The 18,416-nt window shown below is 45.9% G+C and overlaps 3 protein-coding genes and 1 non-coding gene across 4 annotated transcripts; 3 read left to right on the top strand and 1 right to left on the bottom strand.

Moving 5' to 3' along the window:
• Positions 1 to 7,538: 7,538 nt before the first annotated feature.
• B0H65DRAFT_233198 (putative vivid protein) lies at positions 7,539 to 8,746 on the top strand. Its single transcript, XM_062822218.1, has 3 exons — positions 7,539 to 7,842; positions 7,903 to 7,995; positions 8,065 to 8,746. The coding sequence occupies exons 1-3, from the start codon at positions 7,786 to 7,788 to the stop codon at positions 8,470 to 8,472; spliced, it is 558 nt and encodes a 185-aa protein (XP_062680694.1). The 5' UTR covers positions 7,539 to 7,785; the 3' UTR covers positions 8,473 to 8,746.
• Positions 8,747 to 10,410: 1,664 nt separating this feature from the next.
• On the top strand, positions 10,411 to 10,482 carry B0H65DRAFT_t324. The gene has a single exon. It is a non-coding gene; the product is annotated as a tRNA-Arg (tRNA).
• Positions 10,483 to 10,998: 516 nt separating this feature from the next.
• B0H65DRAFT_233177 (EF hand associated-domain-containing protein) lies at positions 10,999 to 13,303 on the bottom strand. The gene is made up of 2 exons (XM_062822217.1): positions 13,205 to 13,303; positions 10,999 to 13,077 (listed from the first exon to the last, which is right to left on the bottom strand). The coding sequence occupies exons 1-2, from the start codon at positions 13,212 to 13,214 to the stop codon at positions 11,198 to 11,200; spliced, it is 1,890 nt and encodes a 629-aa protein (XP_062680693.1). The 5' UTR covers positions 13,215 to 13,303; the 3' UTR covers positions 10,999 to 11,197.
• A 1,451-nt stretch (positions 13,304 to 14,754) lies between these two features.
• Positions 14,755 to 17,411, top strand: B0H65DRAFT_233019 (WD40-repeat-containing domain protein). Its single transcript, XM_062822215.1, has 7 exons — positions 14,755 to 14,963; positions 15,115 to 15,961; positions 16,021 to 16,403; positions 16,459 to 16,744; positions 16,822 to 17,046; positions 17,133 to 17,208; positions 17,284 to 17,411. Exons 1-7 carry the CDS (start codon positions 14,959 to 14,961, stop codon positions 17,358 to 17,360), a joined length of 1,899 nt encoding a protein of 632 aa, XP_062680692.1. The 5' UTR covers positions 14,755 to 14,958; the 3' UTR covers positions 17,361 to 17,411.
• The last annotated feature ends 1,005 nt before the right edge of the window (positions 17,412 to 18,416 follow it).

Genomic DNA, 18,416 nt, shown 5'->3' with positions numbered 1-18,416 from the left:
ATAATACGAAAGAAGATCTAACCCTTTAATATTATATTATTATAATTTAAAGAATATCGAATAAATTAAATTGCCGGATACGTATTTATCGCTTTTACTGATTAATTAATGGCTATTCGGATATTATATTTAAATTTATATTAGCTTTACTGTATTGTATAATTCGAAGTCAATACTAATTATAGTTTTAAATAGCATGAAAATATAAAAAAATTCGATAATTTATTAAAATTGTATTCGTTATAACTATATTGTCGTTTAACTGCTCTAAAAATCTTTTTTCTATACGATTACCGTTAATTAGGGAATTAGTTATCGCGTAAAAATCTATTAGACTTAATAAAAAAGCTTTTAATCAATATTTAAAAAAACGGTTTAAAGGAATTAGAATTGCGATAGGGATTGGATAATAAGGACGATAATAACGAGAAAGTTTATTTTAAATTAGATTGCCTAGCGGAATTGTATAGGGAGCAATTTCTATAGTTTAAGGGTATATATTAATTTTAATATACAATTACCCTTTATCCGTTGGACGCGTACTAATTATAATTATAATAGCTCTAAGCGGCCAATTTATAAATAATAATTTAATTTAGTTTAATGATATAATATCGGAATTTAAATTAATTAATTGTAATATTTACTATATTATAATATAATTTATAATATAAATAACTACTAATTATACTAATATATTAACGCGAATATAAATTTTTAAAAGCCTTTTTGTTAATATATTCCGATAAGTATAAAAAATAGTGAATAAAGCCGTCCGAAATAGAATTACTTTAAAAAAACAGCGGGATAACAAAATTATAAATATAATTAAAAATAAATATAATAAATTATTAAATATTATAAAGAAAGTAGCGGACGTAGTAGGCGAAAATATATAAAACTTTTGATAATTAGAATCGGGTTAAGGATTTATCTAATAAAAGATAAATAATTTAGTAATAGGGTTCGAATAATTATTAGTATTTAATTATAATACTAAATCAATACCTTTTTAATTAAATTATATTCGATTATGCTTATAGAATTCTATATTATTTAATTATTCGTATTTATTTAGCCCTAAAATAAAGATTAGGACGTAAAAGAGGAATTTATTAACATTTCGTTTTATTTTTATAAATAATAGTTAAATCCTATTCTAATTATATTATAATTTAGCCAATCTATTAATAAATTCGCTCGATATTCGAATTTAATACTAAATTTTATTTATATTTATTCGTATATTATAAAATAACGATCGGGTCTTATATTCCTACCCGTCGGTTAATTTTTATATATTAATAATAAATGCTTTATATTAAATATTTTTCTTATTTTGTATATATAAATAGAAGTTAAATATTTAATATTTCTATGTAGAGAATTATACTAAATTTAAAGTCTATATATTAAAACTTTCTCTATAAATAAATATTTACTAGTGAGCGTTTTGCTACGTACTATTTTACTACATAGCATTTTAATATATTTAAATTTATAATATACTTTATAATCTTTTTTTTAGATATGAAAAAAATAATATATAATTCGAATTAGTAGCTTCTCAAAAATATCATCCGTATAAATATTAATTATATTATAGTACCAAATTTTATAATACAATCGTTAACCAGGTCTATATAAAATTTTGACAATATTATCTTAAAAATTAAAATTAGTATAAATAATTGAACGAATAAAATTAAACTTATCCCGGTCTTATATAAGATTAATTTATACTATAGATTTTATCCGATATTTTATCCCTTTTAGAGGATATATATAGTACAATATAAATAATGCAATTACGTATTTATATTTACTAATTTAGTAAAAGGAATACTTGTTATATTAATTAGAATCTTTTCTTTTCAAATTTCTTTTCTCTAATTCTTCTTTGACTATTTAAATATTTATTAATTTACCCCCGTCTACTTTCCGCCCCTCCTCCGCAATCTATTAAAATTAATTAGAGATTTATTAACGATTTATTTTCTATAATAGTGCTCGCGTATTGTAAATTTATAGTTTTCAACGTATATAAGGAATATTTGGATAGCGATTAAAAACCCGCTAAACCCGAGGATAAAAGTAAGCGTTAGGCCGTAGTACCCCCTTTAGAAATTAATAAATATATAAATATTAAAACCGATCGTTAATTTATCCTTAATTTATTTTTAATCTATCCCCGCTAATTATTTTATAGGGCGTATATATAGTTGCCCTTAGTAAGATTCTTTACCGTTGGAAAGAGTTTGAACCGGATTGTAATAGCGCGGATATTTAATATAGTTTTAATATAAATAATATTTGAATATTATCGATATTAAATTAATAATTAATTTTTAACCTATCTAAATTATATTTATTACCTATAGTAATTTTATTAAATATTTGAAAGGTATTTACGATATTTTTAGGGAGTATTTACCTAACGTTTTAATCGGAGGTATTAAGTTTAAAGTTTATATAATTATTATTAGTATATAATTTATTCCTAATTAATCTCTAAATAATCTGAAATTAATTATAAATAAATTTAGGATAGTATAAGGATTTTATAACCTTTATAACTTCTAGTTAGGCTATAACCGTCCTTATTCCTAATAGGACTTTATAGCCGGTTATTTCTAAAAAATGTAAAGTAATAGTTATTAATAAAGAATCGGACTTATCGGACTCATTATTAATTGAAGAGGAGGAATAATAGGAGGTATAGGAGGAAGAGTAAAAGGAGGAGTAGGAGGAGGAGTAGGAAGATGTATAAGAAGAGGAATGGTAGGAAGTATAAGAGGAGGAGTAATAAAATATATAGGAAAAAAGGAATAAAGAGGAGGCGGATATGGAGGAAGACGGTCTTATAAAAGTCCTCTTCTAAAAGAATAATAATCTAAATATTTTAGATCTATTTTTAATAATTCGTTGATTTATTCCTAATATGTTTTTAGCTATCTTTAATTAATTTAATTAATATTTAAATTAATACCTAATTAATAAAGAATATATATAAAAAGCGTAATAATATTAATTCTTCTATTAAATTTATTTATGTAATATATAAAGAATTTAAATATATTTATAAATTTCACTTTAAATATATTTTTAATAAATCCTTTACTAAATATCGATTTATTATAAGTCTTCTTCTTTACCGTCCTAAATAAGGCGGTAAAGGCCGGAATTACGCTATTTGGTGCAAATTCCGCTGCTATTTGGATAAACCTACGGAATTTATTCCTTCCTTATTCATAATTTAAAATATATTCCAAATATATTAAAAATATATTATTAGACTTTATATTTCTCTGTAGGGGAACTTTAAACGAACGAATAAGATTATTTTTCCACGGGGGGACTTTTATATATATAACCTGAATGAGCCTACAAAGCCTAATTTTCTTATTTATAGCTTAAGATATATTCTAGATATATTATAAATATATTATCGGACTTTATTCGAATTACTATTATTAATTTAATATATTGAATTGATTCCGTACGAATACGTATTATAATAATTGTATTAATCTTTTTCTTTTGTAAGTTAGACTAATTTTATATGTAAATGCACGGAATATAAGGTTAGGAAGCTTTGGGTATAGGGTCATATCATCTAACCACTCCGGTCGAAGTGGGAGCAAAGAGTGGAGGCCGATGGAGAAGAAGCTCGAGCCACTTACTATATCCGGTTGGGAACACTTGGGAGCCAAGACCGCTAGCGCGATAGACCCTTTGACCGCACTTTGCTGTACACAAAATAATTCAGTCATCCAAGCCATCACTTCCCCCAAAATGCAAGGGCCAGGCCTGTCATTGCACCCCGGTACTTGACCAGCATTGTAGGGTATTTTTTGTGTGGCAGATCTCGACGACGACGGAACTCGTCCCGATCTCCAGCTGACATCACAATGTGTGACATCAGGCACAAGGGGCTTCCCGCAACATAGCTTCAGCCTCAACCTTTTTTATTTTCAGCCATGAGTGGCCATGAGTGGCAGAGTTCTCTTTCTGTCTCTCAAACAAGCCAGACCCTTCTTGCGTCGGGACAGCTTACAAGTGCCATTTCACACATGCACGCATGGCTCGGGCATTAAGGGAGAATGAGAAATTGTTGTGAATCCTCGATCCTGGCTGCTGACTTGCTGTTACTCGCCGAGCGAGTCGCCGGTCCTACAGATTACAGATCACCGCCCAAGAACCGGGCGGGCGGATCATGACAAGTCTATTTAGTGGTAGCGAAGGCTGATGACCGAGACAAGACGCATATGAGATGCTCGCTTCAGCATGAGCGCTCATCATGAGGTGGAAAAGGGAAATGAGAACGTGAGCAAGGTGGATATTGGCTGTCGAAGCCCATGGGCATCTCCGCTCTTGGCGCTTTTGCGTCCCCGTCGACGTTGGACGATCATCATCACACTCGCTCACCTGGTCAGCGATGCAGTGCCATCAAACACACACCGTCTTCAACCTCGGAGTATACTATACACACACATTCAACATCCAACGCTGACTTAGCACAGGCAACCTTTTCCCCCAAATACCCGGTTTACCGCTGCTTATCCGGTGTAACCAAGCGCTGGAACTGTGCGCCGTATCACATCGAGATTTCAAACTGCTCCGCGGTCGTGCAGTCACCGGTTAGCATGGAACTGATTGGAAATTAAGCGACCGGATGGGCAAAGTCTCGCACTGGAAAGTTGGCACATCAAGGCCATCCCGTTTGCGGTTGCAGACGGATGAGAAACGAGTGGGATTCGCAGAAAAAGGACAAGGCGGCATGATGGGCGACAAGCATCCGGGACAGACGCAGCCCGAGCACATCCCGAAAGGGGAAGTTGCGATAGTTTCGTGTTGTGACTTCTCCCCCTTCCGCGCACACCGACGCAACCAAGCATCATTCCACGCCAGACCTGTGATGCCAGCTTGCTTGCTTCCCGGCCTCCCATGGCCTCCCATGTCCTGCTGGTAATTATCCCAATCTGTCAAGTTCCATTTCCCCTCATTCCCATCACGATGAGGAGTCTGAGACTTTCCGAGAGGGTTGTCCATTTTGTCGACCACATCCATGTGACGTCCCTACAGTCAGTTGCATGAGACCAGGCCGCCCTGTTGTTGTTCATGGTCATCTCCAGTCCCAGGCTGGGGCGCGCCCCCCTTCTTTGTCCTTCCACCACTTCATGCCCCCATGCGCCTCCGCCTAGAGGTACAGTACCTACCGGACCCTTCGCTCCTGGAGACCCCTACGATCCCCCGCCCGCTCTATCACCATACAGTAGACTGACTGTAGAGATACCCGGTGAGAACTCGGTTGCTGTTGGATCCGGTCTCTGGCTGCCAGACATACAAGCGTGAAGCACACGGGTCACCTCGCGGCTGGTTGGCGCAAAGGGAGCAGGTAGATAGTAGCAACAGCGGCCGGCCTGCTTGAGCCCACTGCTTGGGGTTCAGCTTTAACGCCTACAAGGGGGCAGATGGAATGTATAACACCATAACACCGGGCCCAGCACCAAGGCACCACATATGTATCTAGCGCAACGACATCAGCAAGCGCTCCAAACACACATGAGAATGGGTCCCGTTATTGCGGTTCCGCTGAGAGGGGTGGTGTTGAGTACCTACATACCTACCTGCCTGCCCACCTACCTCGGGCTGGGCGGATAGATGTCGGTGGTCAAGGTGTCAAGCGGGTGTCGTAGGTAGGTCCAGTGGTGGTGGTGCGCAGTGCGCATTTGACAACCGGTGGCGGGACAAAGGAACCGAAAGGGACAGGGCAGCAGACGGAAGTGACTAACCCCCTAGAGCACTGGTAGAGAACGTGGTTTTCTTTTCCATCCGCACTGTCCGCTGGCTGGTTGGTGCTGTTCCAATTGTTCATGCTGGCGCGTGGGTCCCGTTCTTTGGTTCGATCCAGGGCGCCGGTGCGATCGCTGGGGATCTGGGACCCTCCATGTTTTTGCTGCTGCGATCGGTCATTCATCATGGTCCCCATTTTACCCATTCAAAATTCGAAAGTCTCCCCCAAGTTCACTAAGTGGATTTTCCTTGGCATCCAGATTCGCTTGCATTTCGCACGCTGTCTGCTCCTTCTTCTCCTATTTGTCCCCGTACTGTCCGCGAATCGGCAAGGTACGTTTTGTACGTTTTGGCCATGACTCCATCGGCCTCTCTTTCCTCCCTTCGGACTCTTCTTCACTCTCAGGGCCCCTCTGCATCTCCACAATTGGCAGTCCTCACCGATCTCTCGTAATTGGTAACACTTATACTTTCTTCTTTTCTGTTAGTATTCATTTCTGGACACTGTCCTGATAGACGAGACCCCAAGATGCCGTCGATCTGGACAATGAAAGCCACTACGGTAATAAAGAGTGAGCAGATATAGCACCATCAGCTCATTGAGAGACTAAAGAAGATAAAGACTCATTTTCAATGGCAAATGGTGCCATTGGTCTTGGGTTGGGGGTGCAATGGTCAAATAAACTGGAAGGGGTTGGTCAGCGTCGATGATGAGCGTGATGACAAAAACGCCATACGGTGTAAGTTGTCGATAAAGATGGGGTACATGATGGGATTTCTTGAAATCCAATCCGCTCAACACACACTGTCTAATGCCAGGGTCTTCCGCCTAGGGTCTCAAAGGAAATACGGTCCCATCATTGGATCCATCCGAGTGCTCGGCCACTCCCGTTGTGTCCTGTGTGCCCTTTGAGTTTCCCGATCTCAAGAGCTTCCCGATGCAGGCTGTGATCAGACTACTCACCAGATCCTGGCCTCGGCGCTGAGACGGGATGATGGAGACTGCAGTAGAGACAGCACGGCAGAGCAGGACAACGGGACAGCAGCAAGCACACCACTCTTCAAAGAAAGAAACGGCCAACATGTCGCATCCACATGGTCTGGAACCCACCACCCACGGCCTGGCTCCCGCGTATCGTCAATGGCACACACAAAGAGCTCCCACCTCTTGTTGTCCGAGCCGTGGCCTCCTTGTGTGCCCTCAGGCTACCCTGGCTACCTATCTACGTACACTACATGGAACGTGTAAAGTCGTGGTGTACCGTTCGATTGGATCGGCGTCTTGTCTCTGGCAACTGTCTCTCTTTTTGTCTACATGTCCCTGGCCCCCCCGTTGGCCTGCCCTGCCTGGCTCCTGAGCTGTGGTGTCTCTCCATACAGGACCCTGGGCCTCCCAAACACCTCCGGCTCCCACTTTGGACCAGCAGGATACCGGCTGTTAACCAGGTCTACCAAATCCCCGATACAGACTTTGTTTGGGGCCTTGCGTCTTGACTTCGTTTATCGCACCGAAGCGTGTGTCCTCGTTGGGCTGTTTCCACCTTTCGACCCTCACATCTGCACTGACACAACCTCGTTCCGCCGCCAACTCCTGCTCCGGATATCCTAGATCTCGATCGACGGCATTCCGACGCCCGGTCCCAACCAGACTTTTGCGTCTTAGGGCCTTCTTAAATACCCTCTTCTTCCTTTAACCTCATGGCCATTCTTCCTTTACCTTGCTTCTTGCCACCGTGGATGCCTTCAACCAAGATATCATCATACCAAACAAGCACAATCTAGACCTCGACTCCATTGGCCTATGCGATAACCTATTCCGGTTACACTACCGATTCACTTGTCCCAGACAGGTCGGCCTAGAACATTGTCATCAACAGTCAGCTCTTGCCAGCTAGGGGACTGCCGCCTGGTGATTACTCGAAAGCCTCTTCAGCCGGCTAAAGAAACCGTCATCTACCCTACCAACATACTGTCTCATAGCCAGCAACCATGAGCCACACCGTGAACTCGAGCACCATGAACCCGTGGGAAGTTGAGGCGTATCAGGTAAACAGCTCTCCTTTCTTCTGCTTGGTGGCGGTACCCCTGCTAACAAAAGCCCCCCAGCAATACCACTATGACCAAACTGCACCCACGGCCAACCCTCTCTTCTTCCATACGCTCTACGCTCCCGGCGGTTACGACATCATGGGCTATCTGGTTAGTCACTTTCGGAGCCTGTCCATTATTGCCATAGGGGAGTCTAAAGCGGCTAACACCCTGTAACAGGTTCAAATTATGAGCAGGCCAAACCCCCAGGTGGACTTGGGCCCGGTTGACACGTCATGCGCTCTGATTATGTGCGATCTGAAGCAAAAAGACCAGCCAATTGTGTACGCGTCGGAAGCCTTTCTCTATATGACAGGGTACAGCAGCGCCGAGGTCCTGGGGAGGAACTGCCGGTTTCTTCAGTCGCCCGACGGCATGGTCAAGCCAAAATCGACGAGGAAGTACGTCGACCCCAACACGATCAAGAAGATGAGGAAAGCGATCGACAAGAACGCCGAGGTGCAGGTCGAGGTGGTCAACTTCAAGAAGAACGGTCAACGGTTCGTCAACCTCTTGACGATGATCCCGGTGCGAGATGAGACAGGGGAATACCGGTACAGCATGGGTTTCCAGTGCGAAAAGGAATGAAAGCGGCGAGAGTTACGAATGAGGAAAGGAAAGGAAAGAGAGAGAGAAGTGGGACGAGAGAGGCAACAGTAACAACAACACCACACCGCGCGATCACTACAATCACAACAACAACAACAACAAACAAGGGAGAGAGGGTTAGAAACGATACCATCTGGCACACGTCGGGGCGTTTTAGGGTTTTGCTTTTTTTTGCTGTCATTCCGGGGTTCACTACGTTGGCTTGGGAGCTCACATCAACATCATTGCGAAAGGCGTCTTATTCTGCGATCGGGCATGACGATGAGATTCGTCTTATTCTTTTTTTTTCATATTTATATCATTATTCATTCATCGGCTTCACTTCTGTCGTTTCAAAAAAGAACCAATCCGGTGTTGGTTGGTTGTTCTTTCCACATCACTTACTGTTACATTATCGCCTGTTCAGATTACAGAGCGGCATTCTGGCCCTGCTTTAGATCTTCTTCATCTCTTGTTTCTTTGAACAGGGCATTTGGCGAGCGAGTTGGGCCTTTCGATGAGGCGCTTTTATCGGCTTTTGCGCTACGATGTGGGAGAAGCGGGCGGGCCTGGTAGGGAATGGAACGGACAAGCAGGAGAAGAGTGATTCGTCTCGGAAATCAGAGAAGGGATTGAAGGGGCAGGATGGGGAACGCGAGGACTATCATGGCAACGAGGACCAAAAGTATCTGGATTATATTTCGAGCTGGGACAATGAACTCACACATCATTCCGAGACAAGGCCGGTTCTGCATGATGAGTATGGCCATATTGAACACCGTGAGAGGAAAGAGAGCTGATTACGTGATTTCGGAATCGAAACAACATAACCTCGTGAAGAGACGAATTATAGAGAGGCAGACAGTCTATGGCCTTTGTTGACCTACCACGGACTCGCGGAGGACTACGTTAAGCCTTCAGAACTCGTACGTTAACGGGGCATGGCGAATTAGCACGGCACTTTGAATATACGCACCGTTCACATCTCCTTCCATCCCACCTGCGGACGACTTGACGCCTGAATAGGCCTTTCAACTTGCTGCCCAAACATACAAAGGGTGAAACCAGACACCATCATTATCTTCATCAACACGCCACGGCGCTGTGACAGCTATCGGCTCTGCATACCACCTAAGCCCAAAAAGTTTCCCAAAGTCGGGTATCGGGTATCACGTACCTTTTCAGAGGGGATATCCAAAACAGGCAAATCAAGGACAGTTCTGTCCCACCTTCTCTCTTTGCCCCATCCGGCATAAAAGATATCGGTTCTTTTTGCCAATATATGGGAATGGGATTCTGCAAAAAACCGAAACATCGATTACACAGAATGCTCTCTCCTCCAACCAATGGTCAAGCAGCGCTTAAACTCTGTCACTCTGTCATCGTCATACGCCACAGAGACCGTTCATCAAGGGTTCATCAAGGGTTCATCAATGATTAAAGATGCAAATCATTTGATATCCAACTTCCTTGAACCGTTGATCAAAACCGTCAAGACCGTCACCACTTACACTGTGGACTGTATCCCGCATATAACCCCAACCCTGATTCTTGATATCAACACTTCACAACCGAGCCAACCAAAAAAGGCAAGAACAACTGAAACCAGCAATCAACCAACCAACAGCCTCCGTTCCTTCCTGCTCTTCCCAATCCCATCTCTCGGATGCACAACCGTCAACCACAAACCGCCCGCGCCAAGCTCACCCAAAACCACTGACGTCACCACACCTCTTTTCACTTTTTTGCAAAAAAAGCACAACTGCAGCTGCTCCCGCCTGCACACCATCACCGCACCCCTGAACAGCTGAGCATCCGAGTGAAAAACCACGCCAAACCCGCACGCCACCGCACGATCACAGCCACGAGGGAAGAATACCTATTATAAAAGACTATATAGGTGCAGACTCTGACAAGAATACATATCAAATGATAACAGGTCCGCTGGCTCAATGGCAGAGCGTCTGACTACGAATCAGGAGGTTCCAGGTTCGACCCCTGGGTGGATCGATTCTTTTTTTGACAATTTTTTATTTTCGCTTTTTGTCACCTTTCCCACTTCTTTTTACTTTTTTTTTTTTCTTTCTTTCCCACTGTGTCGGAGTCGGAATTTATTTTATGTATGGCTACGGCCTGACAACGCCATATTGTAATGGTTTTGTTTCTCATTTGCCTCCAGGCTTACCTGCGTTGTCTTCAACTTCATGTTTTCAATCCTTCCTTCCATCCGTTTTGGCAGCTTCGCGATATGAAGCTGGGGCTTGTGCCTACTACGGTGAGTTGGTTGTTTCATGTCACTTACAGCTTGGTGATCATTTTGTGCGGTGATATGAAGACATAAGAACAACTCGCTATTCGTGTTTTGTGGTGATGTTTATATAATTCAACCTTGAGCTAAAAGAACGGTAGAACACGCGGTACAAAACATGAGAATGCCTCGAAGAAAAACGCTACGCCGAGGCTGTGTGTTTTTGGTATATAATGTTGGGGAGAGGGTATCATGAATCAATTCAATGCGCTATGTATGTATTTGTTGAACACCAACCGAACCAGCCAGCCCCCATGCCACCAGCAACTCGAAACAAAATAAAAGTAAAAAGGTAAAAAAACACCGGAGAAGAATTTCGTGGGCAGTGTATGACGGTAACCAATTCAAGGAAACCACGTCGCCCCCGATCCCCTGCAACCAACTCATACACCAACGAACGGCGCGACACTCTGCAATCTAAGCAGCATTCGAAGTCGACCTCCTCCAAATCATAAACACCGCCAGCGCCGCGCACGCCGTCGCTCCCAGGGCCATGTACAAGCTGGCTCTATCCGCTGGCGGATCCTCGCTCCTCGGGAACGCCGTGCTGGGGTTCGTGGCTGCCTCCGCCAGCGCCACGAACAGCTCGCTGATGCTGTGCCAGGTAACGCTGACGTGCAGGGGCGCGCTCATGTTGAGGGCGGCCGTGTACGCGTCCGGCTGCAGCTCGCTGCGCTGCGTGGTCTTGTCGCGGTCGGCCTTCAGCGCCGTGTAGACGGCGGGCAGCTCGTCGAGCTGCGGGTACCGCTTGCGGAGCTCGACAATGTGCGAGAACGAGTCGGGCTCGGACGAGTCGTAGGCGTAGCAGATGAGGTCGCAGGCGTCCAGCTTGGCCTGGTTCTCGAGGATGGCCGGCTCCAGCTCGCCGAGCTCTTCCAGGATCAGGTAGCACTGCTTGCCGCCCTGGAGCTCGACGCTGTTGACGGCTCGTCTGGGCTTGATGGTGGGGTGGTAGAGCGTGTCGAAGGGCCGGTTGAGGAAGACGTCCAGGAGGGAGGATTTGCCGGCGCCCGAGGAGCCGAGGATGTAGCAGAGGACTACGTTGCGGTCGACGCGCCCTGGCCGACGTCTCCGCTTCCGGGGTTTTGTGATTTTGAGGGCTGCTGTGGTCGTCTCGCGGGCGTTTGGTGTCTCGAACCCGAGGTATGCGAGGTACTCGAGGGTTGTCTTGGGTTCTAGGAAGGTAGTCATGCTCCACTGGGCGAGCCAGCCTTGTAGAGTGATGTGGCCAGCCTCGTTCCGGACGGTGGTGGAGGGGAACGAAGTCTCGGCCCAAGAATGTGGAAGCCCTGGGGTGGGCGCAAACAAGGCAGCAAGCTCCCGGTCGTTGAGGCCTCCATCGTTGTCCTTGTCGAAAGTCAAGAAAAGATCCATGAAAAACCGGTACCCTGCTGGACTGAATTCTGCGGACGCATAGTCGGGGACGTCGAATCGTGGGTGTAAGAAGCTGTCCTCCAAACTCAAACTGTCTGTGTAGTGATATTTCCGGAGAATGATCCAAATCGTCTCGTGCCGCCCCTTTTCTGCATATAGCTTGTTCAGTTGCAGAAACCCTCGTAGATCCAAACCCTTGTCAGTGCTAGAGCTCGGCACCGACTTGCTGACTGTCAGCTTGATGTTATCGAGGTCTTCTTGTGAAAGTGGCTTGTCAAAAGACTTCTGCTGAAAATCCTGCATTTCTTGATCGTTCAGGTACCCATCCTGGTCCTTGTCGGACAGGAAGAATATCCTCCTCAACGCATCAACGCAAGCGGGCTTCAGCTGGCCTTCCTTGTAGTCGAACAAGGGAGCAATCGGATGCGTAACGGCCTTCTGGCATAGATAGAAGACCTCGATTACGTTCTTCTGCTCCTTTGCGCTCGTCCTAATGCACGAATCGATCTCCCTGAATTCGGCCATTACAGGAAGCATCTCTTCCTCGGCCACCTGTGCAGCATTTCCATCACTGACGAGGTCCGACTTGTTGGCGCATAGCACGACGGGAACATTGACTCCTAAGGATCGGAAGTATGGCATCCAGAATAAGGCAACACGTTCGTAGCTGTAGTGATCGGAGTAGACGAGAAGAATGACGTTGGACTTTCGGATCTCCTTGCGCAAGGTGGTTCTATCTTGTGGGCGGGCGGATGTATCGACGATGGTGGTGGTAACATTTTCGGGCGTTCCGGTCGTCGGGGGAATTGTAACTTGAGGCAGGACGGCCTGTATCTTGTTGGCGACGAAGACGCCCTTGACTAGAGAGGCGATCAAGCTGGACTTGCCCGTCCCCTCATCGCCGCAAACGCAGATCCGAACTGCTACAATGTATTAGATCAACAAGTTCTAGGGATAAATTGTTGACACAAAATGCAACACAGCAAGGCGCAAGATTGGAGATCTTGATATTGTATGTAGCACATCAAGGGAGAGCAGCGTGATTCGTACCAGTAGACATTGTGGGTGTGGCCGTAAGACTCAGGGCTGCTATTCCATGATAACCTGCACAGGCTGTTTCGAGGGGTTGAAGTCGCGGCGCAATGTTCAACACGGCAACGGGATCGGGTTGTCTTGATAGATGGTTGAGAAACTGAAAAAGACTGTCAGTGTCAGATAAGCAGGTGAGCAGGTGGTCGGATGGTTTTGTTGAAATCGAACGAGCTCCAAGTTGCTCAAGCCAAGGAGTCGTCGAGGTCCTTAAAGTGGGGAATTTCGTTTGCTCAACTGACCACTCAGAAAGAGCGCTGGTTGGGCGAATTGGGGTCGGTGGGTCCAGACCTCCCCGCCTGGCTAAAGTTGTCTAGACAACCACATCTCGGTTATTGTTGCACTTGTAAACAATCTTGCAGTCCAGGTCTTGGTTGGAATGCTTCTCCTAGACAACTGCGTTACTGTATATGGGAATGTGTATTTGCGATTCGATCCAGACAACTCTGAGAGCGAGACATGGTGACTAACCTGGACCATGAAGCTCAGTAAGCCAAGGTTACCGATGCAAGAGAACTACATTGTCCAGCCAGGATCCCATGATCAGGTACGAAGGAGCTCAATGATGTTGTCAGGTGATGGAATCTCTCTCCCGAGCATACCGCGATCGGCGCCGGCGCTTGCACGAGTCTCATGTTTGATCGCAACTAATATTTTCTATGGCTCAATGAACAACACCAAAGAGTAGCATCATGGCTCTTAAGAGATGCGATCCTCTAAAGATTCATGTCAACATTGATTTGATTTCCAAGTCGCTAGATGCGACGTCAAAGGCTGGAAGAGGGGCGGCCAAGCGTTACATTGATAAGGTAAGGTTCCAATTACCCCAATCGTGCATCTGCAGGCGAATTTGCATACCTCATGTACTCTATGAACTTCAGAGGCTGAAATGTTGCTGTTGTGACTGTAAAGAGAGTGTGAAGAGAGGTGGTGTTTCATTGGTTTGACACAAGGCTTCCAGAAGGAATGACAAACACCCAACGGGCAAAGGTCCGGGCCGCCGCCGAGGCTCCGGGCGATGTCGTCGCTCATTCATCCGATTTACCCCACACTTTCCCGAGATCCATTCGGCGAGCCGGCCAGTGAGGAGCGGTCCCAGACTCCCAGTGGCTCCCGCCCGCTCCGCAGTTCCCCATCCGCGCTTCCCCAGCCTTCTGAAGCATCCAAAATGCGACTAAATGACCCCCCTGTCCGTCACAGTCCAACATCATGTCGTGCTGTTAGCGTGTTGGCGCGTCAGCGTACGTTATCCTTAAACAATGTCGATCCTTCGTTGTGTCTTTCCCCGAACTCAATTCCAGGTTGAGGCCGTCTCTTCTCTTCCCCTCTTCCAACTCCGTCTCCTCCATCACCTTCCGTCCTGATCCGCCTTTTGTATACTTGAACTCTCGAGCTTTCCCATACTTCTTGGATACTGTTATCTCCCGTTATCTTTGCTTCCTCCCGTCTTGAACTCCTGCTTCTGAAACTAAAACTTCCCGAACCTCTTACTCGCCGACGACACCACCACCGCCCACGCCCATCCATTCCAAGCCCGCCCGTTCTCAAGCCTTGGTCCTCTTGTAACCCTGCTATTTGGGACTTTGTGTCTGCGTGCGGCAAGACAAGCCCAGGCGGCTCTCCAGGCTATCCCAGCGAACAGCAGTTGTCGAGGTTACCGAGTCCAGCGCCATAAAGCGCGTTAAGCCGACAAACTGGAGTCCGCAGTAGCAGCCATGTTGTAAGCAGACCTACCTTGTACAAAGCTGCCACTTCTTGTTATACCCAAGTCGGAGGACAAAGCGCAAAGAACAAACCCCCACCAAAAGATACAGACACAGAAAAGTAGAAGCACAGAGCATGCAGGCTGATATTACCTATTCCATCCATAGTGTCCTCCCTCCACCGCCGAGGTATCCAAGCCAGGCGGGATACGGACTCGTCCCTGGTTATGTTGCGCCCATGATAGAGACCAACAATATCCTGTCGCACCCTTCAGGGCCCGAATACCAGTTCCTGGTCGGAGAGGGCCTGTACACGCTCAAGGAAGACCTGCATCTTGCAACCCCCCCACCACATCCATCCGAAGCTCCAGTCATCAATCCGAATCCTCTCGCGACGACCCCTCAACCTGCCACTGCCGGCACCAGCCTCTCCGTTGTCAATCTCGAGATACGCCCGCCACCGCCAGGCTTGTTTAGGGTCGCTTCTCGAGCAAATGGGGTCCAGCAGATTATCCAAGAACATCCAGATGAAAGCCGGTCGTCTTCCGGGGTGCGTGGGAGCAGCGAGGGTGCCCGCGCCGCTTCTAGCGATGCCGGCGCTATCTTCTCCAATACGCCTGCATTTGGCGAGGGAAACACACTTCTGGCTCAAACAAACTCAAAGGACAACAATAAACGAAAAAAGCCCAAGAACAGCATGACAAAAAGCAACTCTTCGTTTATTTCCCGTGTTATAGTCCACGAGTCTCTACACAAGAGGCTAAATGATCGACCAACCGACGGCCTATTCGCGTTTGCCAACATCAACCGAGCTTTTCAGTGGCTGGATCTCTCTTCATCCTCCAAGGCCGACTACTTGACCAAAATTCTCTTTACCAAAGCGCATTGTCTCTGCCACGATGTTAACAGGCTAACCAAGACCTCGTCACACATTGATGTGATTATGGGCTTTTCGACTGGTGAAATAATTTGGTGGGAACCCATATCACAACGGTACACTCGTCTAAACAAAAGGGTATGTGACCACGTAGCGTCACCTGTTGGCTGGTTGTAAACTTACATGACGAGCAACAGGGCCTTATCAACAAGACACCGGTCTCCATGATCCAATGGATCCCTGGATCGGAAAACCTCTTCCTGGCAGCGCATATGGACGGAACATTAGTCGTGTACGATAAAGAGAAGGAGGATGCCACTTTCTCACCGGAAGACGAGGCCGCCACTCGCGCCAGCGGGGAGAGCAATGGTGTTCCCAACGGCGTCAAGGGTGGCAACTACACCAGCCAGATCCACGTCCACAAATCTGTTCACTCAAAGAACCAGAAGGCGAATCCAGTGGCTGTTTGGAAGCTTTCAAACCATCGCATCAACGCATTCGCCTTCTCTCCTGACCATCGGCATCTCGCCGTAGTTTCAGAAGACGGCACGTTGAGGATAATTGATTATCTGAAGGAAGAGTCAGTACTCCATTACCACATTTTCGGCCTCCCAAAGCTAACGTCGACTCGGTAGGCTGATTGACCTGTTTTACTCTTATTACGGCGGCTTAATGTGTGTTTGTTGGTCGCCCGATGGCAAGTACGTCCTTACTGGTGGTCAGGATGACCTAATTTCTATCTGGTGTATCTCCGAATCTGCCCTCATCGCCAGGTGCCAAGGCCATCATTCGTGGGTGACCTCGGTAGCCTTTGACCCCTGGCAGTATGACGGAAAAAACTACCGGTTTGGTAGTGTTGGCGAGGACTGTCGGTTGTGCTTGTGGGATTTCAGTGTCGGCATGTTGCACCGACCCAAAGCTGTAAGTGATGTCTGCAGTCATCCCATCTTGGAACTACTATTTCAATCTGATAGCTGACCTCCGGATCCGAATCACAGGCATCAGTACGACAGAGAGGATCTTCCTTTTCATCCCGTTTCGCATCTCTCCAGCGGGCCGAAACGCAGAATACAACGACTAGTAATCGTCTGCGATCGGATTCAAACTTGTCGAGTTCGGGAGACGCGCCTGCTGAGGAGACACCTGTGCCTACCACTCCAAAGCAGGTTGAACCGCACCCCGTGGAGCCGAGGGCAAGAACGGCCATGTTACCCCCTGTTTTGGTATGTACCTGCTTTCCTACTTATACCCCTTTGTGCTTACAGCTGTGATGATGGGATGAAATCTAACGGTGGTGGAACCAAAACAGAGTAAAATCGTCGATGACGACCCGCTTTGTTGGCTTGGCTTTACCAAGGACGGGATCGTGACGAGTTGCAAGTCTGGTATGTATAGACAAAACCCTTATACCTACCCCCTTCCGTTTGGGACACAGTAGGGCTAATCAAACCTGTAAACAGGTCACGTCCGAACATGGAACCGTCCATCAGACGACTCATCCACCCCGTCTCAGTCTCAACATGGAGATGATAACTAGGAGATATCATCCTATGTGCTCTTACGATGAAGCCTCCCTTCATCCTCCCTTTTCAACTTGCTGTTCCCCCTTAGGTGAACTAGCTACGGGTGATCATCGTCATCAGTTTTTTGGGATACTCAGGCGCTTTAGACATTTTGGATTTTGCTGCTTCATATTTCTCGTCTTCAGTTGTGCGGACGTGTGGACGATCGAGGTGTCAGAATTTTTACTTCTTGTGCATAGTATATAGTAAGCAACAAGCGATAAGGGAGGGTGTCGTCGTTCTTGGAAACAATGTTCGTAGAGGTAGTTGTTGGTCAGCTGAGCTTGCATTGGATACTTATTGTCATCACGATATTCTTGGCAATAGGGTCTTTTTCTCTGAATTCATCCCCAAATTATCGTACAAATGGTACACAGACAGTTGGAGCATCAGGGAGGCAAGAATCATCTACAGTCCAATACTGGTTTGTTTGTTAGCTCGAGACCTCGGGTCAACTTCCCTAGGCGTTTTCATATCTAATTGATTCGTTTCGTTCTATGAATAAAGCGTGATCTTACCTTGAATATGCTATTTCGGAAATTCAATATGTCATATTGAATCTTGTTGATCCCTTTCCGATCCGTCTGAAGGCCACCGGAGCCTGCTCCGGCGTGGTGGCGCCTTCCCTAGCCCATTTTGTAGACCACTCAGCATCCACTCAGCTCAAAGTGTTAGCCGAACTTGCATATGTAGAGGTAGGCATTCGTTCATTCGAACGGTCTTGGGAGGTCGGTCAGCTTTGGCGCTAGACAGCGCCAGACAGACAGACAGACAGACAGACATGCTGATAGATAGACCAAGCCTCGTCAAGATCTTTTGTATAGGCGGTGGTGAGCACTTTCTGATAGCCGCGGTGGCGTATATCTCTGAAGAGTCTATGTACCGGCGTGTGGGTTCGCTCAGCTTGGAAGAACGGTTTTGTTGTTTTGAAGGGGGCGAGCCACAGCAAGTTGTGCGTATTTGCTGAGAGCTTCATTGAAGCCCCATCGTTATAACAACTCAATCACTCGTCTCTCCATACCCTCAAAGAA

This window comes from Neurospora tetraspora, assembly GCF_033439725.1.
Source record: "Neurospora tetraspora strain CBS 560.94 chromosome Unknown B0H65scaffold_5, whole genome shotgun sequence".
Classification (NCBI taxonomy): domain Eukaryota; kingdom Fungi; phylum Ascomycota; class Sordariomycetes; order Sordariales; family Sordariaceae; genus Neurospora; species Neurospora tetraspora.
The sequence above is the reverse complement of the archived record's forward strand: the minus strand, read 5'-3'. Positions and strand labels throughout refer to the sequence as shown.